The sequence below is a fragment of the Buceros rhinoceros genome, unplaced genomic scaffold, assembly GCF_000710305.1.
Source record: "Buceros rhinoceros silvestris isolate BGI_N320 unplaced genomic scaffold, ASM71030v1 scaffold24109, whole genome shotgun sequence".
In the NCBI taxonomy this organism is placed as follows: Eukaryota; Metazoa; Chordata; class Aves; order Bucerotiformes; family Bucerotidae; genus Buceros; species Buceros rhinoceros.
Window position 1 is genome coordinate 63,000 of NW_010431332.1, and position 20,958 is coordinate 83,957.

At 37.5% G+C, this 20,958-nt stretch overlaps 1 protein-coding gene across 1 annotated transcript; it reads left to right on the forward strand.

The window, feature by feature from the left end:
- Positions 1–1,180: 1,180 nt before the first annotated feature.
- On the forward strand, positions 1,181–20,872 carry DYRK1A (dual-specificity tyrosine-(Y)-phosphorylation regulated kinase 1A; the record flags this gene model as incomplete). The annotated part of the gene is made up of 10 exons (XM_010143408.1): positions 1,181–1,386; positions 10,605–10,697; positions 11,541–11,729; positions 12,438–12,585; positions 15,748–16,034; positions 18,258–18,404; positions 18,756–18,896; positions 19,170–19,476; positions 19,818–19,942; positions 20,229–20,872. Coding segments are annotated over 10 exons (2,267 nt in total), but the record flags the coding sequence as incomplete, so codon positions are not given.
- Between the last annotated feature and the right edge of the window lie 86 nt (positions 20,873–20,958).

The window sequence follows — 20,958 nt, forward strand, 5'->3', positions numbered from 1 at the left end:
TCCCTCGATGGTTAGGGGCTTCATTATTTCACATCTTGCTTCTAAATCCAATGTTTACCAATAATTGCGCTTCCAGATTTCAGCTTCTCGTTCCACACGTATTCCTTCAGTGGCAGTGTTGGCTTCAGTGTGCCTGGCTGCTTGTCCCATCCTGCTCCGTCTCTTATGTTGTGCCAACGTGGCAACCATTTAGAGAATTTCCCCCCTCTGGCATAGTCAGCAAAAAGCAAAAGGATAAATGTTAAATGTGGAACATGCTAAACTTTCATTGGCAAACAAAGAAAACCAAATTGTGCTTTAATCTGCCCTCTGCTGAAGCAGGGCGGTGAAGATACAAGCAGACTATGAACCAATTAAATGCCATTTGACAGATACCTGAAACAAGAGTTGAGAGGTGTGGGATCTGTCCTGGTTAGTGGCAGATTCTGTGCCTGTGGAATTTGGCATTTTTCCAGGATGTTACGGAATCTAGTACTTTGGCCATACAGTTTGCCATTCTCCTGCAGCTTCATATCAAGTGTTTTGTTGTCTCTTACTTTGCAGTTGTTTCTTGCAGCCTGATTTCGCCTCCCCCAAACGGAATTAGTTCAAATTATAGCTCTTGCTACCTATAGCTTGATGAAACTTAGCAGATGGAGTGAGGAAGTTGAGTTAAAGTACAATGTGTGTTGGAAGAAAAGTGGAAGTTATACATGTAAGGTAGTGAGTTAAGTAGTTTGTAGGAAGGCATAAACATTGAGGCTAGGGAAGATGAGCTGCTGAGACTAGGCACTAGCTTTCCTTTTCTTTTGGTACAGTCAAAGTTGCTGAGAGCAGCCTTGAAAGGCAGAACTTGTATTTTTTCTGGCTTTCATGGAATCCATACACAAAATTCATATATTTGAAAATAATGCCTGTCAAATTCCAATTGAGTTATGACACAGAGGTGGAGATTGTAGAAAAGGGATAAAGCTGTTAAGGATAAATAGGAATAAATGAATGGTAGGTAATCTTAACAAGAGAGTTACTTGTGGGTTCGTTGTGTATGAAAACTCCTGTGTATGTTAAAACAGTGAAAGTATCAGTGTTTATAAGCTCTGTAAGCCAGGAGGTGGAGGCTAACCAAGATAAGTATTTTCAAACTCTTAACTTAATTTCAAGCTTTTCAACTCTTAACTAAAATCTCACATTGTCTTTGCAGGAGGAGAGACTTCAGCATGCAAACCTTCATCTGTTCGGCTTGCACCATCGTTTTCATTCCATGCTGCTGGCCTTCAGATGGCTGGACAGATGTCCCATTCGCATCAGCAGTACAGTGATCGTCGGCAGCAGAACATAAATGACCAACAGGTTTCTGCCTTATCATATGCTGACCAGATTCAGCAACCTCTAACGTTAACAAACCAGGTAAGTGCTTACAGAAGTAGTCATTTTAGATGTATTAATTCTTTGTCTAAATATATCATACAACCATAAATTACAAGATCAGGACGTATGTATCTGTAGGGTTTTTTTTTCTTTTTTCTTTTTTTTTTTTTAACTAATTAACTCCTGACTTTTCAAGGATGGGTGGATGAATAAGTTTCTGGAAGTTGTTTTACAGCATCTGGTACATATTTATTGTGATTATTCTACTTCAAATGTTTTTAAAATGGGAGGGAAGAAAGATTGTCCAAGTGGAGAGTTGGAAAAAGACTTTATTAATAGGGTTTTTTTTTAAGGGGTGTTTGATATTAGAATGTGATTGCTTTATTACTTGTTCTAATGGACAGCGTTTTAATGCAGTCACTGGTTAGTGTATTTTGAATAGAGAGGTTTGTCCAAAAGACACATTAAGAATTTTCTTTTTTTTTAAGAAGAGCAGCAAAATCTAAAGCTATGCTATCGTTGCTACTAATTTACTACATACGATTGCAAGGAGGTACAATGAACACAGGGATTATGATGGTTATGGATACTTCTGAGCTGTCAAGATCAGCATTTCTTCCTTACTGCTTTTGAGTTGCTGGACTACTGAAGAAGTTTCCTGACTAATAGTGCTCAGTTGCCAGCCACAAGAGTTAGTATTGGTCTGTGGGAGAGATAATTTTGTTGCTTTCCCAGTTGTGGAGACGTGAACACGTCTCAAGGCTTAAAATCCAGAATTCTGTATGTCAGAGCTCTGAAATTTTGTGGAAGCTGAAGAGGTGCGTTACACTTACAGAGAATGGAGGGTGTATTTTTTTGCTGCTACTAGATTCAGGTCTGTTCTGGTGTTCAGGATAGATTCAGCAGAAAAATCTACAGTAGCATCAAGACGTATTCTTTTGTTATTGCTCTGTACCAAGACGCTTATGCAGAGAGAAGGAAGTACTAGAGAGGATGGGAATAGTCAAACTGGGTGCCAGGGTACTTGATGCTAAGATTTGGAGATCTGTGATGGCTAGGGCTCTGAAAAATGGCCAAGTGAATGGAGCTGGCAAAGGATGTTTTTACCTTCATGACAGCCACTCAGTAGGAAGAGTAGATCTGCACATACATAATGTATTTAGCCTGAGAAATCTACAAAGGTATTTTACTTATTTTTTAGGCTAAAGGTCCCCACAAAACCTCCACAATGAGGTTACTGAATCAGTCTGCCAGTTAAGAAAAGTTACTGTGTTCCTTAAACCTTCCAAGGTGCTTATCTAAGTGTTACAATTTGGCATCACATTTGTGAGCTTTAGCTTATATTAGTGCTTAATTGTTCATGTTTTCAAACCAAAATCAAGGAACTTCAGGATGTATCACCATCTGTTGCTGTTTGTTGTCACCATGTTTTTTAAATGGTAGCTGAATAATAGAAAGCTGAACAAGACTTTTCAGACAATAGCCAAAAATTGTTGACCAAAGAATGCAGCCCACTGAGATGAGGATATAAATGTGGAGAAAAAGCTGTGGTTGGCTCTGGGAAGTTTTGCATGTGAAGAAATGATCGATCAGCTGGTCATCTTGGTGATAGCAATCAAGCTGCCTTTGCACTTCTATAAACAATATTTTATAGAATCAATATTTTTATTTTTCCAGTTCCACCTTGTTTTTTCTCATTGTAGCTACTGTCTTCCTATTTTACTGTAGTTCTGGTGTTGAAGTCTTTATAGTCGTCTGACTAAGTAGCTCAGAATTTTTACTCCTTTATCCTTTGTGTGCTGCTTTCAACACCCTTGACTTTGATGGTGGGCAACTCTTTGAAGTCTTTTGACTATTTGCTCTTTGTGACTCTTTCTCAAGTTCTTGTGCTTCTCCCATCAATAAGCCCCATAAAGAGTTCTCCTCACCAGATTCCAGGTTGGTGTGGAGGTTCTATGTGAGTCTCTGTTGGGGACTCTCAGTGGCTTTTTGCCTTTGCACCTCACTTCTGTTTAATCTTATCTGCAAAACCAAATCCAGCTAACGTCTTTATGCTAGTGAGTCGAATCATCTGCTTCAGACCTTGTCTCTTTGCAGAAAAATTATCTCGTTCTTTCAATAGCCCTTTTGTCAGCTCTCGTTCATCTTGATTAAAACATAACTCTGACTCTTTTTTTTCTTATGAAAGCCATGACCCCTGATTGTTGAAGACCTTGTGCTCTTACATTTCTCCATTGCTGTGGACTACCATCTTACCTTTTGCTCCAGGTGTGATCTGCGTACCATCTAGGTTTTCATGTCTAAGTGATACATAACATCTTGCAGATTCTTTCATTATGACATTTCTACAGGAATCAATTTTATTCAAGGTATTGCCTTGAATATGCTGCAACTTGTGTCTTTCTGTCCTTGATAGAAGTAGTTCTGTCCTGTATATGTCAATTCTGAAAAACCCATGCAGAGATTATTTTCTGAACTGTCCTTGCATGGTCGTTTCATTCCTCTGTTGGAATCCCACTAGCAGTTCTTTCTGTTACGGGCTTGTCTGTTACTAAAGCCTCTAACGCCAGACTAACCTTTTAGTGACAGCAAACTCTATTCAGTCACATAGGGTGTCATGCTTCAATGTTTTCAAGTACTCATGGTTAAAAAGATTGTGTTTTTTAACTTGGGCAGCAAAAGGAATAGGCTGAATGTTTTCTTGTACAAGGCTTCAAAGATTGATCTCATGTAGCTATAAAAAATAGGAGGAAGAAAAAGGTGACTTGTGGCAGATACAGGAAGTGTAATTCTTAAAGGATAGATCCTTTTAATGCAGTGTCTTGCATCCAGTCAAATAGACAAGGAATTAGGTCTCTGAGCTCCAGTTTTCCAGAATTCCCTGATGCTGCACCAGTCGACAGCAGCCTAGGTGATTGGGTCAGCTCTGGTGCTACCGGTTTGCACAGCCTAAAAGTAGTCCGTTTGAATGCAAGAGTCCAACAGTGGATTAACAGCGAGTTGCCAGCCCCTTCGCTCCTGAGAGCGCTCCGTTACGTCGTCGATTCCGAAGCCGGGTGGGTCGGTGATGTGGGGGTCTCCCAGGGTCGGCGGTGCTTGTGCCGGGACCGCCAGGCAAAATTCTCTCCCGGGCTCCAGCCCCCATCTGCTGGCCGGAGTGCCGCACTGCACTGCCTGCCTGCCTGCGAAGCGGCGCTCGCTCTGGCTGGGCGAAGTGCCTTTTGCTGTGAAAGTCAGCGCTCTCCTCTGAAACGTCCCATCGTTTCAGTAAACTCGCTTCTGTTAAGTACTGTGCGGAGCAGTGTAATGTTATCTTTTGAGTGAATCTGTCGTTGAAGGAATTGAGAATACAGATGTTACAAAGGTTGCTTTCTTGATTGCTACATTTGCTGAACTTTGTAAAATATACTCGTAAAGAGTATGTTGTCCAAATCCAGACAAAATTGATTGAAAATGAAACCCAGGATGAAGTCTCAGCTTTTGGGATGCTGAAGTTTTATAGAAATAATTGATAGCAAGTAGGTTCTCTCTGAAAGTAAATTTCTTTAGATTGCAGCAAGACGCAGGAGAATACTGCTTGTCAGCTGCCAAGAGTAGCTGTTAAGGTTTAGCATGTAGAACATCAGCACCTTCTGTAAATGGTGTCCTTTTGATAAATAGCAAAGATGATCTGCCTTACTGGTTTTTTAGGTTATTTTTGTGTCTGTCTTTTCACTGAGGACTGACTCCTGTTTTGGAGGAGTATTGTCTTGTTCAAGTTCCTGTAATAATTTACATTCATAACCAAATAATGGGGAAGCTAGGCCTTGAATGTTAATTTACTGTTTTCATTCCCGCTCTGTCCTACTTGTATTTTGATTTCTAATGGCTTGCAGACTGTGTTCTGGGGTTTTATGAATCATTTGCAGTTGCGTATTAAAGGTTAGGAAACAGTAATGACAAGTTATATTCAAGTTATATAAATTATGTGTATTTATATTATATGTTACCTTTAAAATAATATTTACATAATCTTCTCTGCGCCTATTGCTTTATGGCTATGATGATCCAAACTTACTCATCGACAAGGAACAAGTAACAGGAAGGTATTTCTAAGCCAACCAGATTGTTTTTCACTTATTGATGAGGTTTTAAATTACAGTTAAAAACTTCCAGATCTGTCCTTTTTTTTTTTTTTTTTTTTTTTCCCCTTCATAATATTAGGCTTAAGACTTCCCCCCCCACAAACTGCTGGAATGTTAAGGGTTTACTTTAAATCTGTGATTCACTAAGTGCTGGGCTAGCTGGGCCCACAGGAGCGGGGTCCTGCTCTTGGCTGTGGTCTTACCTTTCTGACAAGTGCCAGAGCACTTGGAAAGCAGTAAGAACACGTGGCCTAGAATGAACAGAAAAGATGAGATCTGTGGGACCTTTCTCCTTAAGCAGTAACAAACAGTAACATTTCATTGTCCAGTTTCAACTGGTTGCATCTTGAGAGTTTGGTGTAGCCTGATGTGAAAATAAGAGCTTAAAAGTTTTCACAACTTCCAACAAGCATTTCTTTTGTGCTGTGCTAATACTTATCTTCCATGGATACTCAGATTGCCCCTTCTGTTAAGGACAAAAGATTAGAAAATTGATTTACTTGATAAAGAAGTTGAGGTTACATTCACGGGCGTTTTTTGGTAATGAATTCCAACAGTTTAGCTGTCCTGAAGCACCTGGACTTCTAAGGTCAGCCTGACTGCTAAACATCTTTCTTTCTCTATGTATCTAAGATCACTTATCACCTACAAAATCCTGGGTTTTACTGGCCAGTTGTTGGCCAGAAATTTTGTTGATTGCAACTAGATCATTGCGAAGTTGATGCGTTCTAGCAGGTAATAGCACATCCTTAGTTCGGTTATTTCAGCTACCTACTCAGCAGCATTATTAGTGATGGTCAGGCTTCACCAGGCTCTTGTCAGGAATGTGAGCATGCAATTCGTTTCAGTAAAAGCATTTCTCTCACCTTCCATCTATCTCAGACATGTATATTCGAGCAACAAGAATTTCAGAGTGAAGTTATTCATTCCCTTTCTCTTAGCTCCCCTGCTCCCCACTGCTTTTGGTTTTTTAAATGGCTGGGCTGAACAGGCAGGATAAAATCTTGGGAGATGATGCTTCCTTCTTTGCTGGCTTTATTTATTTATTTAACTTTTAAATTTACCTGTTTCTTACTATTATTGTCATTCACTGTTTTATTACTTTTATTTGTTTGGGGAAGGAAACCAGAATAGAAGGGAAATACTCATGGAACACAAGTCAGTGATTAAAGTAACTGGACTGAAATTCTGATCGTACTTGCATACAGTTCTGGCTCTGGGTTTGAAGACTGGTCTTGAATTTCTCCTGTTTTGTTCTCTGGCACATAAGTTTTTTTCTCTTTAATTTTTCTAAAAATCTTAGGTTTGCTCTGTATTATGGGAAAGTGTTACTGTGGCTTGTAGTTGCAGCAATTAAATTTTGTTGACCGTCTGGAGACACCTTCTATTATGTGGCCACCCATCACAAAACAGGATTAGCTTGTCTTATCCTATATTATTGTGATGCAAGAAGGGTTTTGAATAGCAGCAAGTGACCTAGGAGATGAGACTGTTTCATTCGGTTCTTTAATATGGGAGTCTATTAAATAGATCATTACAATTGGAATTCTTGCTAAAAGTTACCCTTCTAATATAAAAACTTAGTTTTATTCTGATTGTAAAATGAAATATGTACTGTACACAAGCAGAATTTATCTTTTCTTTTTTAAAAGGAATGTGGATGGTAATGGGTCTTTTTTAAAAAAAAACTCTGAAATAAAGCATTCCATTAACAGAATGTATATAATCTGCTTAGAATTTCCCATAATCAAAATAAAATGCATTTAGAAGTTTTTTAGATAGCAAAGCATATGTCCAAAGAGAGAAAAATACATTTTCTATTCCTTCATTTATCAAACCTTAAAAACGATGCTAGTTGAAATAACATACCTGAGTTAAAAGTAATTTTTCTCAAATGTGTTGAGTACACGTAAGTGGGGCTCTTGGTTTTTACTTTCATTGTCATGAAAGTAGTTTCTTGTCTCTCAGTCTTAAAATACAAACATTTCTTTTGATTTTTGTGCTGTCTTTAGAAAGATCCAAGATTGCAGTGTTGCTGTCTGGCCACCAGATAGAGACTGAAGCTTGTGCCTTAGGATTTTTTGGGTTTTTTTGGTTTGGTTTTTTTTTTTTTTATTTTCCTTTTCTGTTGAGCATTCTTTGAATCCAAGAGGGAAATCAGTATTACCCCAATGATTAAGAATTAGAGAGTGTTCCTGTATAAAGCAGATAATGAACTCTTTGTTTCATAGTCTTCCATCATCAGGAAGAAGGGAACAAGAGTCTCCAGAAGGATCTTGGAAAAAGAAAAGAATGTTACAAATTTTGCAATATAACAAAAGGAGGAAGAAAAGGTCAATTTTTTCTCCTTTCCCACTTAAAGCTTTCTGAACCCAGGATAGCAAAACAGTACCTGTTAAAAAGTTCATACAGGTTAAAATGTGTCCTCAGAAACGTGTGACTATCTAAATGCACAGATAAAAGCACGATTTTCACGTAAGGTACTGGCTGCAAGCAACACAGGAGTAGCCTGCAGAATTTTAATAACTTATGATTGGGAAACGGCAGCAACAAATTAGATTTTTTTTTTTTTTTTTTAAGGTTGCTTATTCCAGAGTTGAAATTAGAAGATTTCTTTTTTAAGTAACGAAACAAGTTTGACTTACTGAGTAGAAAGTAAACGTGACTACTTGTCATACAAATTCCTTTTCCAGATTAAAGCAATTTTATGTCTGAATAGTTGATCTGAACTGTTTAAGTCAGATTAAGAAATTTAAAGGAAATACTTGCATTTGAAAAGCCCATCTGTAACAGTGACAGTTGGGATTAGGACTAGATGACATTTAGTTGTTTAACAGTGCTGTGGGAGAGAACCTAAAGAGATTATATGTAGGTGTGATCTGTTTAACCGTTCACATTTGTTTGACAGATGAAAGGAAGAAGAAAAAAAAAGTTTTGTAAACATCAAATAGTTTGTTTAGGAAACTTTAGAACAGACTTTCTTGATGTTCACTAAATGGTTGTGCTTGTAATAAAAAGGAATTAAGGAATTAATCTGGTAAACCTGCTTGAGGGAGATTGATGGTAGTGGGCATATCCAAAAGTGAATTGACTGTAACAAACACCTAGGGCATGACTTGGGTTAAAATTCTCTGAGCAATATTTAACTGTATCACATTCCCTAATCAAAAAGACCACAAGTCCACAGCCCTGCAGGCATAGAAAAGTGTTATGCAGGCATAAATGCAGGGATGTAAAAATGTTATGTTATTTGGAGTGGTGTGCATCAAAACTTTGAATTGCCATTTCTCAAGAGCCTTCAGCTCCACTGAGTTTTGTGCCTGTTGGGAGTCCCAGCCTCAAGCAGATGCAGTAAGCTTACTCCCTCTTTTCAGCTCTCTTGCTTGTTCCTGTACTTTCTCTCTTGCTGTTGCTTGCACTTTTTTTTCCCCTATGCAGTCTGTGCATCCACTGGAGGAGAGCACAAGCTTTATCTTTCTAGTATGGTTGCTTGGGTGCCTGAGTTCAGGTCCAATTTCAGAAGCACAAACTCTCTTTATCCCTTCTGTTTCTGAGAACTTTGGTGTGTCACTCAATGTGATTTTTTTTTTTTTTTTTTTTTTTTTTTTTTTTAATTTGGTCGTAGAGCAAAAATCCCGAGCTATTTGCAAAGCCACCGTTGTAAGTATTAAGTAACGCCATGAAAGATAGGATAGCAGTTACGCCTTTTAAGTCCACTTACTGGTTTAGCAGTACAGTTATAAAAATCAGTTTCATTGGTTTCGTTGATGGCTTATACTCTTTCCTTAGCTCTGCAGGAGGCTGCATATCAATTTAGCTGTAATAGAAGGCAGCAGATGACACTAAGCACTTGGAAGTGAAGAGAGTTATGAGTGTGAGCATATTTGATGGCATGAGATAATGGGAAATGCGAGTTGTAAGGCTGAGTGTGGTGATGCCTGCTCATCTAACCCTCTTAATAATGAGTAAGGAAGTAGAGCAAGCTTTAACGTATGAAACCAGCTTTTCTCCAATGGAATTGCTTAAACTTGCGGTGTGGTTTTCTGTCATTAGGAATAGAGGGAATAGAGGAGCAAGGGCTAGGGGACCAGTCTCCCCATCTGACACTCTGGCTTGGGTGAGAGAGAGAAGGTACCAGAGCTTGTCTGGTGGTGCAGTTGTGCTGTTAAGTACGTGTCTGCTGAGCAGGTATTCAGCTTTGTAGAAATGATGCGGTTTGTGACTTAGTCTTTTCTGCCTTCTCTACTGAGGATACTACGCACCTCCAGTGTGCCTCTGGGAACTTTGTCTTTTCAGGAACTTCACCTTCTGAGATTTCAAACTAATCTTAAGGAGGAACAGAAGTTGATTGGTAAATCCAGAATTTTCATGGCATATGTGTGCAAAGTAAAATAGAGGCACACAGATATTTCTATCACACGTAAGTTGTGTCTGTTCAGGAAACCAACTGAAAAAATGGCCAGCTGTTGAAAATGGTTTTGTTCCAAATGTAGTCAATTTTAGGAAACACAAACGAGGAACACAACTACCTTTTCAGGGACATAGTTTTAAAACTTTGAAAGTAGGTATGATGTTCATGTGCCTACTGTAGATTTCTTCCTATTTTCTTTAGGTTTTAGATTTAAATTTAGGCATGGTAGACCCGAGGTTTTTTTAATTTGGATTTTAATACAGTTTAAATGTGGCAAACTGCCACAGTTCTCCAGTAGCTATTACTGTTAACTTTCATTTGTGGTTTTAATGCAACCATACATTAAATATGGTTACAGTTCATGTATCAGTCACAAGATAGAGGAGTAATGTCAGCAAGAATCTCTGTTGTTAAAGGAGCTGTATTTTTAACTGAGGGAAAAACTCTTATTGGCATTAAGCGTATTAGGCGTAGTGGGAGGAGAGGTAGGAATCTTGGAATTTATTTATTTTTTTTAAATTAGGCGTATTGAAAAGTAACTTAACTAAACTGTTATTTTCATTTGATTCCTGTACTTGTGGTTTTTTTAATTTTTTAATGTCAGCTTGAAAAAAATATTGCAATGAAATAACACATTTCTGTAAGGAATGTCATGATTTGGTGTAAAAATTGTATCATTAAGGTCCTAGCTTTTTTTAAGTTATGATATGGTCTTATTACAGAGGCGGATGCCCCAGTCTTTCCGTGATCCAGCCACTGCTCCTTTGAGGAAACTCTCCGTAGATTTGATCAAAACATACAAGCATATTAATGAGGTAATGGCTCCAGCTATCTTTGTAGTGCACATCAACGTGAAATTTTTGTTCACAATACGTTATTAAGTGTGTTTTCTATGAATAATCCTGTGAAGAGATAAGAAACATAGAGTTTTATCTCTGTTTTTCACATCTTATTTGAGATCAGTGATGTCATGGTCCTGATTTTTGTCCAGCACGTAGGAAATTTTTTATCCTGGAATTTATTTTCTGTTGTTTTACAAACAAATGTCGACCTTTTCTGTTGCATGTTAAGAAAACAGGAGTGGCACAAACAGTCTTTTAGCTTATGCTATAAATGTTTATGAATGTGTCTAAGGACTTCTAAGGAAAATAATAAAGTGTTCTCCCTAAATTATTTAATCAAATATTACCAGCAAGTGTAAAATACAAACATTATGTGGTTAATACAGGAAAACATCAGTTAGTTTCTAACTCTGACAGTTGTAGGGAATGCGAAGGGATTTTCTGTACAATTTCCATTCTTGTGAAAGAGCAACTGGTAACTCTTGTTTCCAGTTTACTTACCATTTTCAGTGTTGCTGTGTGTATATAGTGTGCTGTGATTGTATATGTTTTGCATGTATGAATTCTAGGGATTAGTGTGATTAGTACATGTATTTAGGTCTGCTTTCTGAGCTTTTAAATGGTTCATCAAGACTTTGCTTTGGTATAATGTCTTCACATAGAGTGATAGCAGGAGAGGATTGTTTGTTTTTCCAGTAGTAGAAGTTTCATTCTAAAATCACAGGATTAGATATGATGATTTTTAAAGGCTGATTCTATTTTTATTTAATTGATGTTCTAGAAAGTGCTCTTAAGCAATGTACTTTTCATGTTTAGGTTTACTATGCAAAAAAAAAACGGCGGCATCAGCAGGGCCAGGGAGATGATTCCAGTCACAAAAAGGAGAGGAAAGTTTACAATGATGGCTATGATGATGACAACTATGACTATATTGTAAAAAATGGGGAGAAGTGGATGGATCGTTATGAAATTGACTCTTTAATAGGCAAAGGATCCTTTGGACAGGTAATGTATATCAGCTGAGCAACCTGTAATTTATGTGAATATTCCTGTTTCATTTCTTTTTTCTTAATCCTGTTAAACTGAGTGCCTGCTCAAGACACTCATATTTTGTGCTGTTTCTTGCTGCTTCAGATAACATTTGAATATACCTCGATATGTAGATCTGTCTGGTGACTGCATTTTGCAGTGAGCAAATCCTCAGCCTTTTGTTATTACTTCACTTTTTTAGCTGTTTGGCTTGGACTTTTAAATTAAAACACTAGTCTAGTGCTAGGAATTACCTATTACAAATGTTACCTAGTAACATTTGTTTCAGTTGTTCACAGCTGTAGCCAAGGCTTGAGGAAATGGCTGGAACTTTTGTTGTGTGGTTTGTGTTAGTTTTTCTCAGCTTTTGCCAGTTGTTTTACAGTATTCGTTTTGATGACTTGATAATTACATTTAGATATAATGCTTGCCTTAGTGAAGCCTCAGTGAAGCTCAGTGGAGCCTCAGTTCTGTTTGAGACATCACTGCAATAAATGTCACATGAAATGTGGCCTTAGTGTAGAATCAGCTAAAAGAAGGAATTTAAGAAAAGAAATTTAACTGCAATGAACAAAAGTTTTAAAAAGTTTTTCTCTGAATTCAGAAAGTGAAGAAGGTTTAGAAAGTGAGTTTTGCTGTATTTTGAAAACTCAAGATTTTACTGACGTATTTGACTTTTTTCAGGTTGTGAAGGCTTATGATCGAGTGGAACAGGAGTGGGTGGCTATCAAAATAATAAAAAACAAGAAGGCTTTCTTAAATCAAGCCCAGATTGAAGTGCGACTGCTTGAGCTTATGAACAAACATGACACTGAGATGAAGTACTACATAGGTATTTGAATAGTTATTCTTTGTTTTTATTTAATCAAATGATGAATATTTTAGATCTTGCTGTGTAACGTAGGATGCTTCTGGTGCTAAAGAAATGAAAAGAATGAAAAGAATACAACTTTTAAAATTATTAATATTACTTAGTGCAAATTTTCCAGTTTGCTTTGCTGCAGGACAAGATGCAGAAGAAGAACATATAAAATTATTTGGGATAACAGACTTGTGATTTCATAGCATTGAGATCTTTTGTAGAATTTTCTTTTTCCAGTTAATGATATGGACACCTGAAGAAGTTGCCATGGACCGGCTATTCCATAGAAGATGTGATCTGTGGTAGTTGGCTTTCTTTCACTACTACAACTGTATCTTAAATTATCCTACAACTGTCACAGATAAGAGCATGCATATTTAGTGTAAACCAGCATCACAGAGTAGTTTTATGGCTAGCTTAATCATTATTTTTCAATCGTGTGTTTAAAAAGCTCAAAATTTTATATAACAAAACTGAGATAAGAATGTGTAGATGTTAAGACTTGCCCATTTATAGCTCAGAAAATATTTTAAAACTTATAATTTTGACTGCCCTGTAGATTGTAATGCTGTTCCCTTGACTTATAAAGTTCAAGTCGCATTATTATAATAATAATAGTGATGACATTAAGTCAGCTCGTGTTAAAAGTTTATAACATCCTGACTATCGTCTGGAATGGGGAATTGGGCTAAAAGATAATGGAAGGAAAGCAACAGCATTCAAAGAGATGGAGAATTATGACAAAGAGTGATTAACAAAAATGAAACTGATTTTAAGCATCTGTTAGTTTGTAGAGGCTGAAAAACTAAGAGCTGTGCTTTTCTGATCTGCATGTATATATTGGATTGCGGATTTTTCTTTTCTTTCCATTTGAAATAATGTTACATACACTGTTATTAAATTATCTCAGTATTCAGTTACATTTTAACTTGTTTTTCAGAATATTATCTGTAGAGTACATTTTTTGTATTCGGTGTAGAAGTTTTTCAGGTATTTTTAACTTTATTAGTAACATGTTTACATAAAAACCAAGCTTGGCAGCACACTACGACAAAAAGATGTTTCAGGAATGTTAAAGACGTGACCAGTTACAGATTAGTACGCAGCCAATAAAGACCCTATAAACATAATCAAGTAAGCTCTCAGAATTCTAAAGTTTTAGAGAGTCTACCTGATTTGTAACATCAGGTAAAATGAAACGGACCAAAGCATCATATAATCTTCCTCTGTGAGTTAAGGCAGGATGGCTTTATACAGAGAGCAGTGCTGAATGGGAAAAAAAAGGGAAAAAAAATCAGATAATTTTGAACAGTGGAGAAATAATATATACTGCCTTTACTTAGGCAGGTGATTTTAGGCTTGTTTCAGGCTGATTTTGAAATCTGTTGGGGTGTATTTGAATAGTTCCTCTTTTGCTTAATACAGTATTGAATGAACATGATAGCGTCAGTAAAGATTAAAAATCCTAAATAGATAATGTTTGGAATGAATACTTTGTATTGCATGCTGTGCAAAAACTGAGCATGGAAAACTGGGATGTCTACACATTTCACTGGAATATATTTATAAGTTTAGTAACAGTTGCTGATGAACAAGACTTAAATCAAAGCATTCAGCATACCAGTATAAAAAGTAAGTTGTCCGTAGAACATGCGGACAGTTCCCCCTTGCATAGGCTTTTAGATAGGTAACGCTGAGAATAGCTGAATAAGGCAGTGCAAGTATGACAGTATGTACTGTGTGATGTAAAAGGTGGAGTTCAGGGAGAACATGGTTAAATACACTGTAATCTGGATTTTAAGGACATGAAGTTTGAGCTGTGTAGCACTTGGTACTAGCTGGCCAGTAACATGCTGGTAGTTACAAATCGGTGGTGATTCTTGACAACTTGGCAGGCCCAGCAAGCTTAGCTGGTGTGGAGAGGAATTAGAATGAAGTGTAGGAAAACCACAAGGACATGAAAAACTGCTGGTACTTCGATGGTGGGAGGATAGTGGAAATATGGCAAAGCTGAGAAAATATGAAAGATCTAGACAACAATGTATTGCAGAAACTGGCATCAGGGTGGAAGCAAATGGTATTGTTACAGGTAAGTTGTAAGGGACATGCGAAGGTCTGGCTTATGATAATGGAGAAGAAAAAAGTCCATAGGACAGCAAATCATGACCTTAATTGAAAGTCTGAATTCTCATTGTGCTAATACTGGTTCAACACTATGACTAGAAGGAGAATGTGTTGCTTTTTATCTGAGGGCTGAAGTATTTTCCCTATTTCAATTTTCTTCTACTTGTGACGACCCAACCTGAATGATTTACAGACTGGTAAACCCTGCTTGCCTCTAAAGAGATTAATGTGATGAATTTTTCATCTATTTCATGAAAAAAATTGATTGGACTTGAATTGGTTTTGTTGTTTTCATAAATAGAGATCATGCCTGATGGAAATTAATATAATGCTATTGGCATATTGATTGAGTTTATTAATTGGTCAGTTGAAGTCACGGCTTATAAATTGCAGTAATGTCTTAGTTTATTTCAAATTAATCTGACAGTCAAATGTTTTTTCTGTAAATGTAAGGGAAATTCCTAGCAAGTAATTCAGCCTGAAGAGAGGCATTTGCTTTGCTGTTGAGAATGCTGCTTTATGTGCACTTTTTTCCAATCTGCTTGGACGCAAATACAATTTTAGCTGTAGGAGGGTGGAGAAACGAACTCTCCCCTGAAGAAGATCAAAAGTGTTGTGACAAAGGTTACACACAATTTGTGCTTCTTGTCTTTTTGCCTGATGTTTGTTTTTACCTGCAACTGTGTTTGCTAAGAGGGGAGGGATAGCTTATTTTGAAAAAATATCCCTTTTATCTTTGAAATTTTTTTTTTATGGTTAATATAGCTTTGCTGAGGTACACCTGAGGACACTTCAGATGTGTAAAACGTCCTCCCATACCTTAACCATGGCACCAATATTCTGGAAATAACTGTAGATCTAGGGGAAAAAAAAGGGTAACACTGTATTATACTAGGCACAGGTCAGCTTCCTACATATTGATTTAAATATTTAAGCATTGTGTTGTAACTAGTATTTAATACTTAGCACACTGGTTATGAGTTAATTATTTTCTTCCCCTTTTTAAAGTGCATTTGAAGCGCCACTTCATGTTCCGAAACCATCTCTGCTTAGTCTTTGAAATGCTGTCCTACAATCTGTATGATCTGTTGCGGAACACCAACTTCAGAGGTGTCTCACTGAACCTGACACGAAAATTTGCGCAACAAATGTGCACTGCTCTGCTTTTTCTGGCGACTCCTGAACTTAGTATCATTCACTGTGACCTAAAACCAGAGAATATCCTGCTCTGTAACCCCAAACGAAGCGCTATCAAGATTGTTGATTTTGGCAGTTCATGTCAACTCGGACAGAGGGTGGGTATTCATAAAAATTCTGTTTGTGATACTGTTGGATATGTATGAAAAATGTGATATTTTTAAGTCATAGTACCTCGATAGCTAATTTAAACTTTATTGCTAAGGATTTACATGAAATAATAACTAATTTTTACATAGAGTTTTAGAGATCAACAGTCAGTAGCAGCTTTAAATATGAATTATAGTGCCATAGTAGATAAACTTTCACCGTAGCGATAAACTTTCCATCTTTCTTTTCTCCTTGGTTACGTTTCTATGCTGTGTTAATGCAGCATGCATCGGCACTTGAAGTCTGCAGCACTTTGAAATAAAATACTCTTAGTGTTTTCTTATTCCATATGTATTACTGCTTCCACTTTAACATGTCCTCTATTTAATGTGCCTCAGAGATATTTGAGGGTTGTGCAGTAGCTGGCTTTTAAAGATGCTAGTTGTAACTAATCCATTTTCACAAATGCATTAGCAACTGTTTAACTTTAGTGGTGGTATTACTATGGGTAAAGATGCATATGTGCAAAGTATTCTCAGGACAAAGGGCCAAACTGCTTTCTGGAGGCGGTTCTTCAGCTTAGGAAATATTTATACTATTAAATAGTTGTCAGAAAATTAGTAATTTTGTCCTCTTATTCAGGTGCTTTGAAGACGAGTGCATTTTAGAATCCATTGTGTGTAGTCTGTCCAGCATAGCCTATTAGCTGTGTATTTGCTTTAAGAAATGTTAAGATATATACAATAACTATTAAGATATTAAGATCAAAAATAATTTTGCTTGGATGCCAAAGCCTGTTGTCTTTAGGAAGAGTTTTAAATCATATTCCTCAAGTGTTTGATTTGTACGGACAATTCTCACTGAAAAGTTTAGCAGGATGACCTGTTAGCTTGCACCTTATAGTCCTAGTACAAATAGACTCTTTCCTGGTTGTAATAATTATATTTGGCTGAGCAAGAGACCACTTCTTTTAAGGGTGCCTTAACTTAAGTTTTTTGCACTGCAAAAAAATTGTTAGCCAGAGAGCTAAGGAGGACTTCTGTAGACAGAAGTTAGACTTTATTTTCTGTGAAGAAAGGATTTTGAGCCTTCCCAGGTCTGTTATGTGCCTTTGGCAGTTTTACCTGTAAATTTGTGAATGATACCATTTTCCTTTGAGAAAGTGGGGTGTTAAAAAACCAATCTGACCAAGCAAAACCCCTCCCCAAAATATTCAACATTTGCAAAAGACATGAAGTTTCAGAAGTTTGACTAGTAATACTGCAGATGGCATCATTATATGAGAAGGATTAAGAAACTTCCTGGACAAACAGAATTCCCCCAGTCCTCTCTGGAGGAGTTGGGACTGGCTGGTAGCACCCCATCGCTTTTTCCCCTAAGTTTGGGAAGAGCAGGTCAGAATGTTGAATATTGTATTGAAAGCAGTGGTGAGACAAATATTTAGATTAATAAAAGGACTTTTTGCTATAAACTAGGAGACTTTTCAGCCTGGAGTGAAGGAAGATACCAGGAAGTGGAATGAGATTTAGGTTGTTTAGGTCAATAATAAGGTAATTTCAAGATGTTAAGCACAGATACAAAAATCTAGTGTAACTACTCGTGAAAGCTATCTTAAAAAGCAGTAAGGAAATGTCAGTACCTTCGTGGAAAGGGTTTTGGAGTTGGTTCTTGTTTTGTTTTGAATACGCTTAGATTTAAGCCAGTCCTCAAGTTTAGAATCAAGCTAGAATTATCTGTCTTGTAAAATGAGCAGAATAGTTGAGGATGGAAGGAGGTTGCTTTTTCCCATGTGGTGTTTTCTGGTTCCTTGAATAACCTCTTAATTTCATTGCACTTCACCGTAATTGTGGGATTTGATGTTTTTCTGTTGATTTTGTCTGTTAGGTGATTCTGATGTGGCTCATGGAATAGTTTTTGTTAGGGTGATACCAGACTAAGTTTTGTTGTATGATTACTCATAATTGCATGTGACTACACTTATCAACCCTAAAGTGCAAAATACTGACATCATGCGTGAATCTGCGCTTCCTCCTCCCCACCCCTCCCGCCGAGAGTGTGAATGCTAGTGTTTTCTTAAGAATTAACATTCATGTATATTTATTAATGTAATGTGTAGATACTCTTCAGTATCACTGATACCTTGACTCGCCCTACAGCAAAAATGTATTTCATGGTAGTTCTGTTTTGTAATACAGAATCATAATAGTGCTCTTTGGATGCTTTTATTTCAGATATACCAATATATCCAGAGTCGTTTTTATCGATCACCAGAGGTGCTACTGGGAATGCCTTATGATCTTGCAATTGATATGTGGTCCCTTGGGTGTATTTTAGTTGAGATGCACACTGGAGAGCCCCTTTTTAGCGGGGCAAATGAGGTATGCAGCTGTATTGTGGTACAAGTAATTTGACTATTTTATTTTCCTTGTTCATTCTCATCGTGACTTTCACCTGTTCAGTTGTAATGCATAAGTTAGAGAAGACTAGTAATTCTAAAATAAATAAATGTCAATGACAGCAGTGTCTTTTGTCAGAACTCTAAATTGCCTGTTAATAATTCTGTTTCCTCCCTCCTTATTCACTAATTTGTTCTGTATATATTGGATTTTTCTTAAAAGCACAGTTAATTTAGAACTTGTCTGAGCAGTTAACATTTGCTTCCTATGTGACTGTTGTACTGCTCAGCTGTCTGTCACATGTTCTTCACAAATACTCTTTGTTTGGAACAGGTGGATCAAATGAATAAAATAGTGGAAGTTTTGGGGATACCACCTACCCATATCCTTGACCAAGCACCAAAAGCAAGAAAGTTCTTTGAGAAGTTGCCAGATGGCACTTGGAACTTGAAGAAGACCAAAGATGGAAAAAGGGTGGGTTACAACTAGGATGATAATATGTACTATATCATTGGGGGCGAGTGTGTGTGTCATGGTGAGATGTTTTGTTTTACATCTTGCCTTACTGAAAATGTAGCTTTATGGTTGTTCACTCTTGTTCCATGTTGCAATGATTAAATAACGCTTCCCGTAGCATTGAATAGTTCTTACTTTCATTTGACTTACTTCCTTTCATGGCATGTTTAAACTGCCCATCTGAGGCTTAATATATAACTTAATTTCAAGCAATTTCTGACTTCCCAACAGGAATACAAACCACCAGGAACTCGTAAACTTCACAATATACTAGGAGTTGAAACAGGAGGACCAGGTGGACGTCGTGCTGGGGAATCGGGTCATACTGTAGCTGACTACTTGAAGTTCAAAGACCTCATCTTAAGGATGCTTGATTATGACCCTAAGACACGAATTCAACCTTATTATGCCCTGCAGCATAGTTTCTTTAAGAAAACAGCAGACGAAGGTACAAACACAAGTAACAGTGTGTCTACGAGTCCTGCCATGGAGCAGTCACAGTCTTCAGGAACCACCTCTAGTACATCTTCAAGCTCAGGTAAAATTTTCTCATTAACAGATAATAAAATTGTATTTTTTCCTAATCCTAACAAAGGTGTGTTTCCCAGCTAAATGTTCTCTTTGTTTTGGTTGTTTGGTGGTTTTGTGTTTAAAAAACAAGTATGTGAGACGTGCTTATCAAAACAATTATTTTAATCAGCTGGAACAGGTAACTGCTTCAACAAAAAATAAGAAGTGAATGAGCAAAAATGAGAGTGATTACCATATGTCTTGTATTTTTACCTTGAAGCAGTTGAAATATCTTCATGCCGTCATTGTTTTACAGCTTACTTTAAATTTTCTGCCTCTTTCATCATTGTGCATATTGTTATTTTATAGGTGGATCTTCTGGAACAAGCAACAGCGGAAGGGCACGGTCAGACCCCACACACCAGCATCGACACAGTGGTGGACACTTCACTGCTGCTGTTCAAGCTATGGACTGTGAAACACACAGCCCACAGGTGTGCTTGAGTAGAACTTTTGGCTGATTTATATGAATTTTCTGAGAATATTAAATCCCTGAAACTACTTAGCACTTTAGTTACAATATTGAAGTGCTTTAGACGTGGAACTAACCATCAGATTTGCTTTTTTTTTTTTTTTTATTTTATTTTTTTTTTGTTTATTAACATAGGTCGGCACACATTTTCCTCATGCAGTACAATCTAGGATGGATGACTTGGCACGCAGGGTGTGTTTTGGATTTTTTTTTTTTTTAATTTAATTTTTTTTTGCTTATTAACATAGGTTCGACAACAGTTCCCTCCTCCAATTGGTTGGACAGCCACTGAAGCTCCTACACAGGTCACTGTTGAAAACCATCCAGTTCAAGAAACCACCTTCCATGTAACCCCTCAACAACAGAATGCATTACATCATCATCATGGAAATAGCTCTCACCACCACCACCACCACCATCACCACCACCACCATCATGGACAGCAAGCCTTGGGTAGCCGGACCAGGCCAAGAGTCTACAATTCTCCAACAAACAGCTCCTCCACCCAGGATTCTATGGAGGTGGGCCACAGTCACCACTCCATGACATCCCTGTCTTCCTCAACTACTTCTTCCTCTACATCATCTTCCTCTACTGGTAACCAAGGCAATCAGGCCTATCAGAACCGCCCAGTGGCTGCTAATACCTTGGACTTTGGACAAAATGGAGCTATGGACATGAATTTAACAGTCTACTCTAACCCGCGCCAAGAAACTGGCATAGCTGGACATCCAACGTACCAGTTTTCTGCTAATACAGGTCCTGCTCATTACATGACTGAAGGACACCTTGCAATGAGGCAAGGAATTGATAGAGAAGAGTCTCCCATGACAGGAGTTTGTGTTCAGCAAAGTCCTGTGGCTAGCTCGTGACTAAACTGAAACTAAGTTTGTTTCTTGTGTGTTTTTATAGAAGTGGTGTTTTTCCAAAAACAAAGTGCAAAGCTGCTTGAATCAGAAGGAGATAAACTCACTGAAC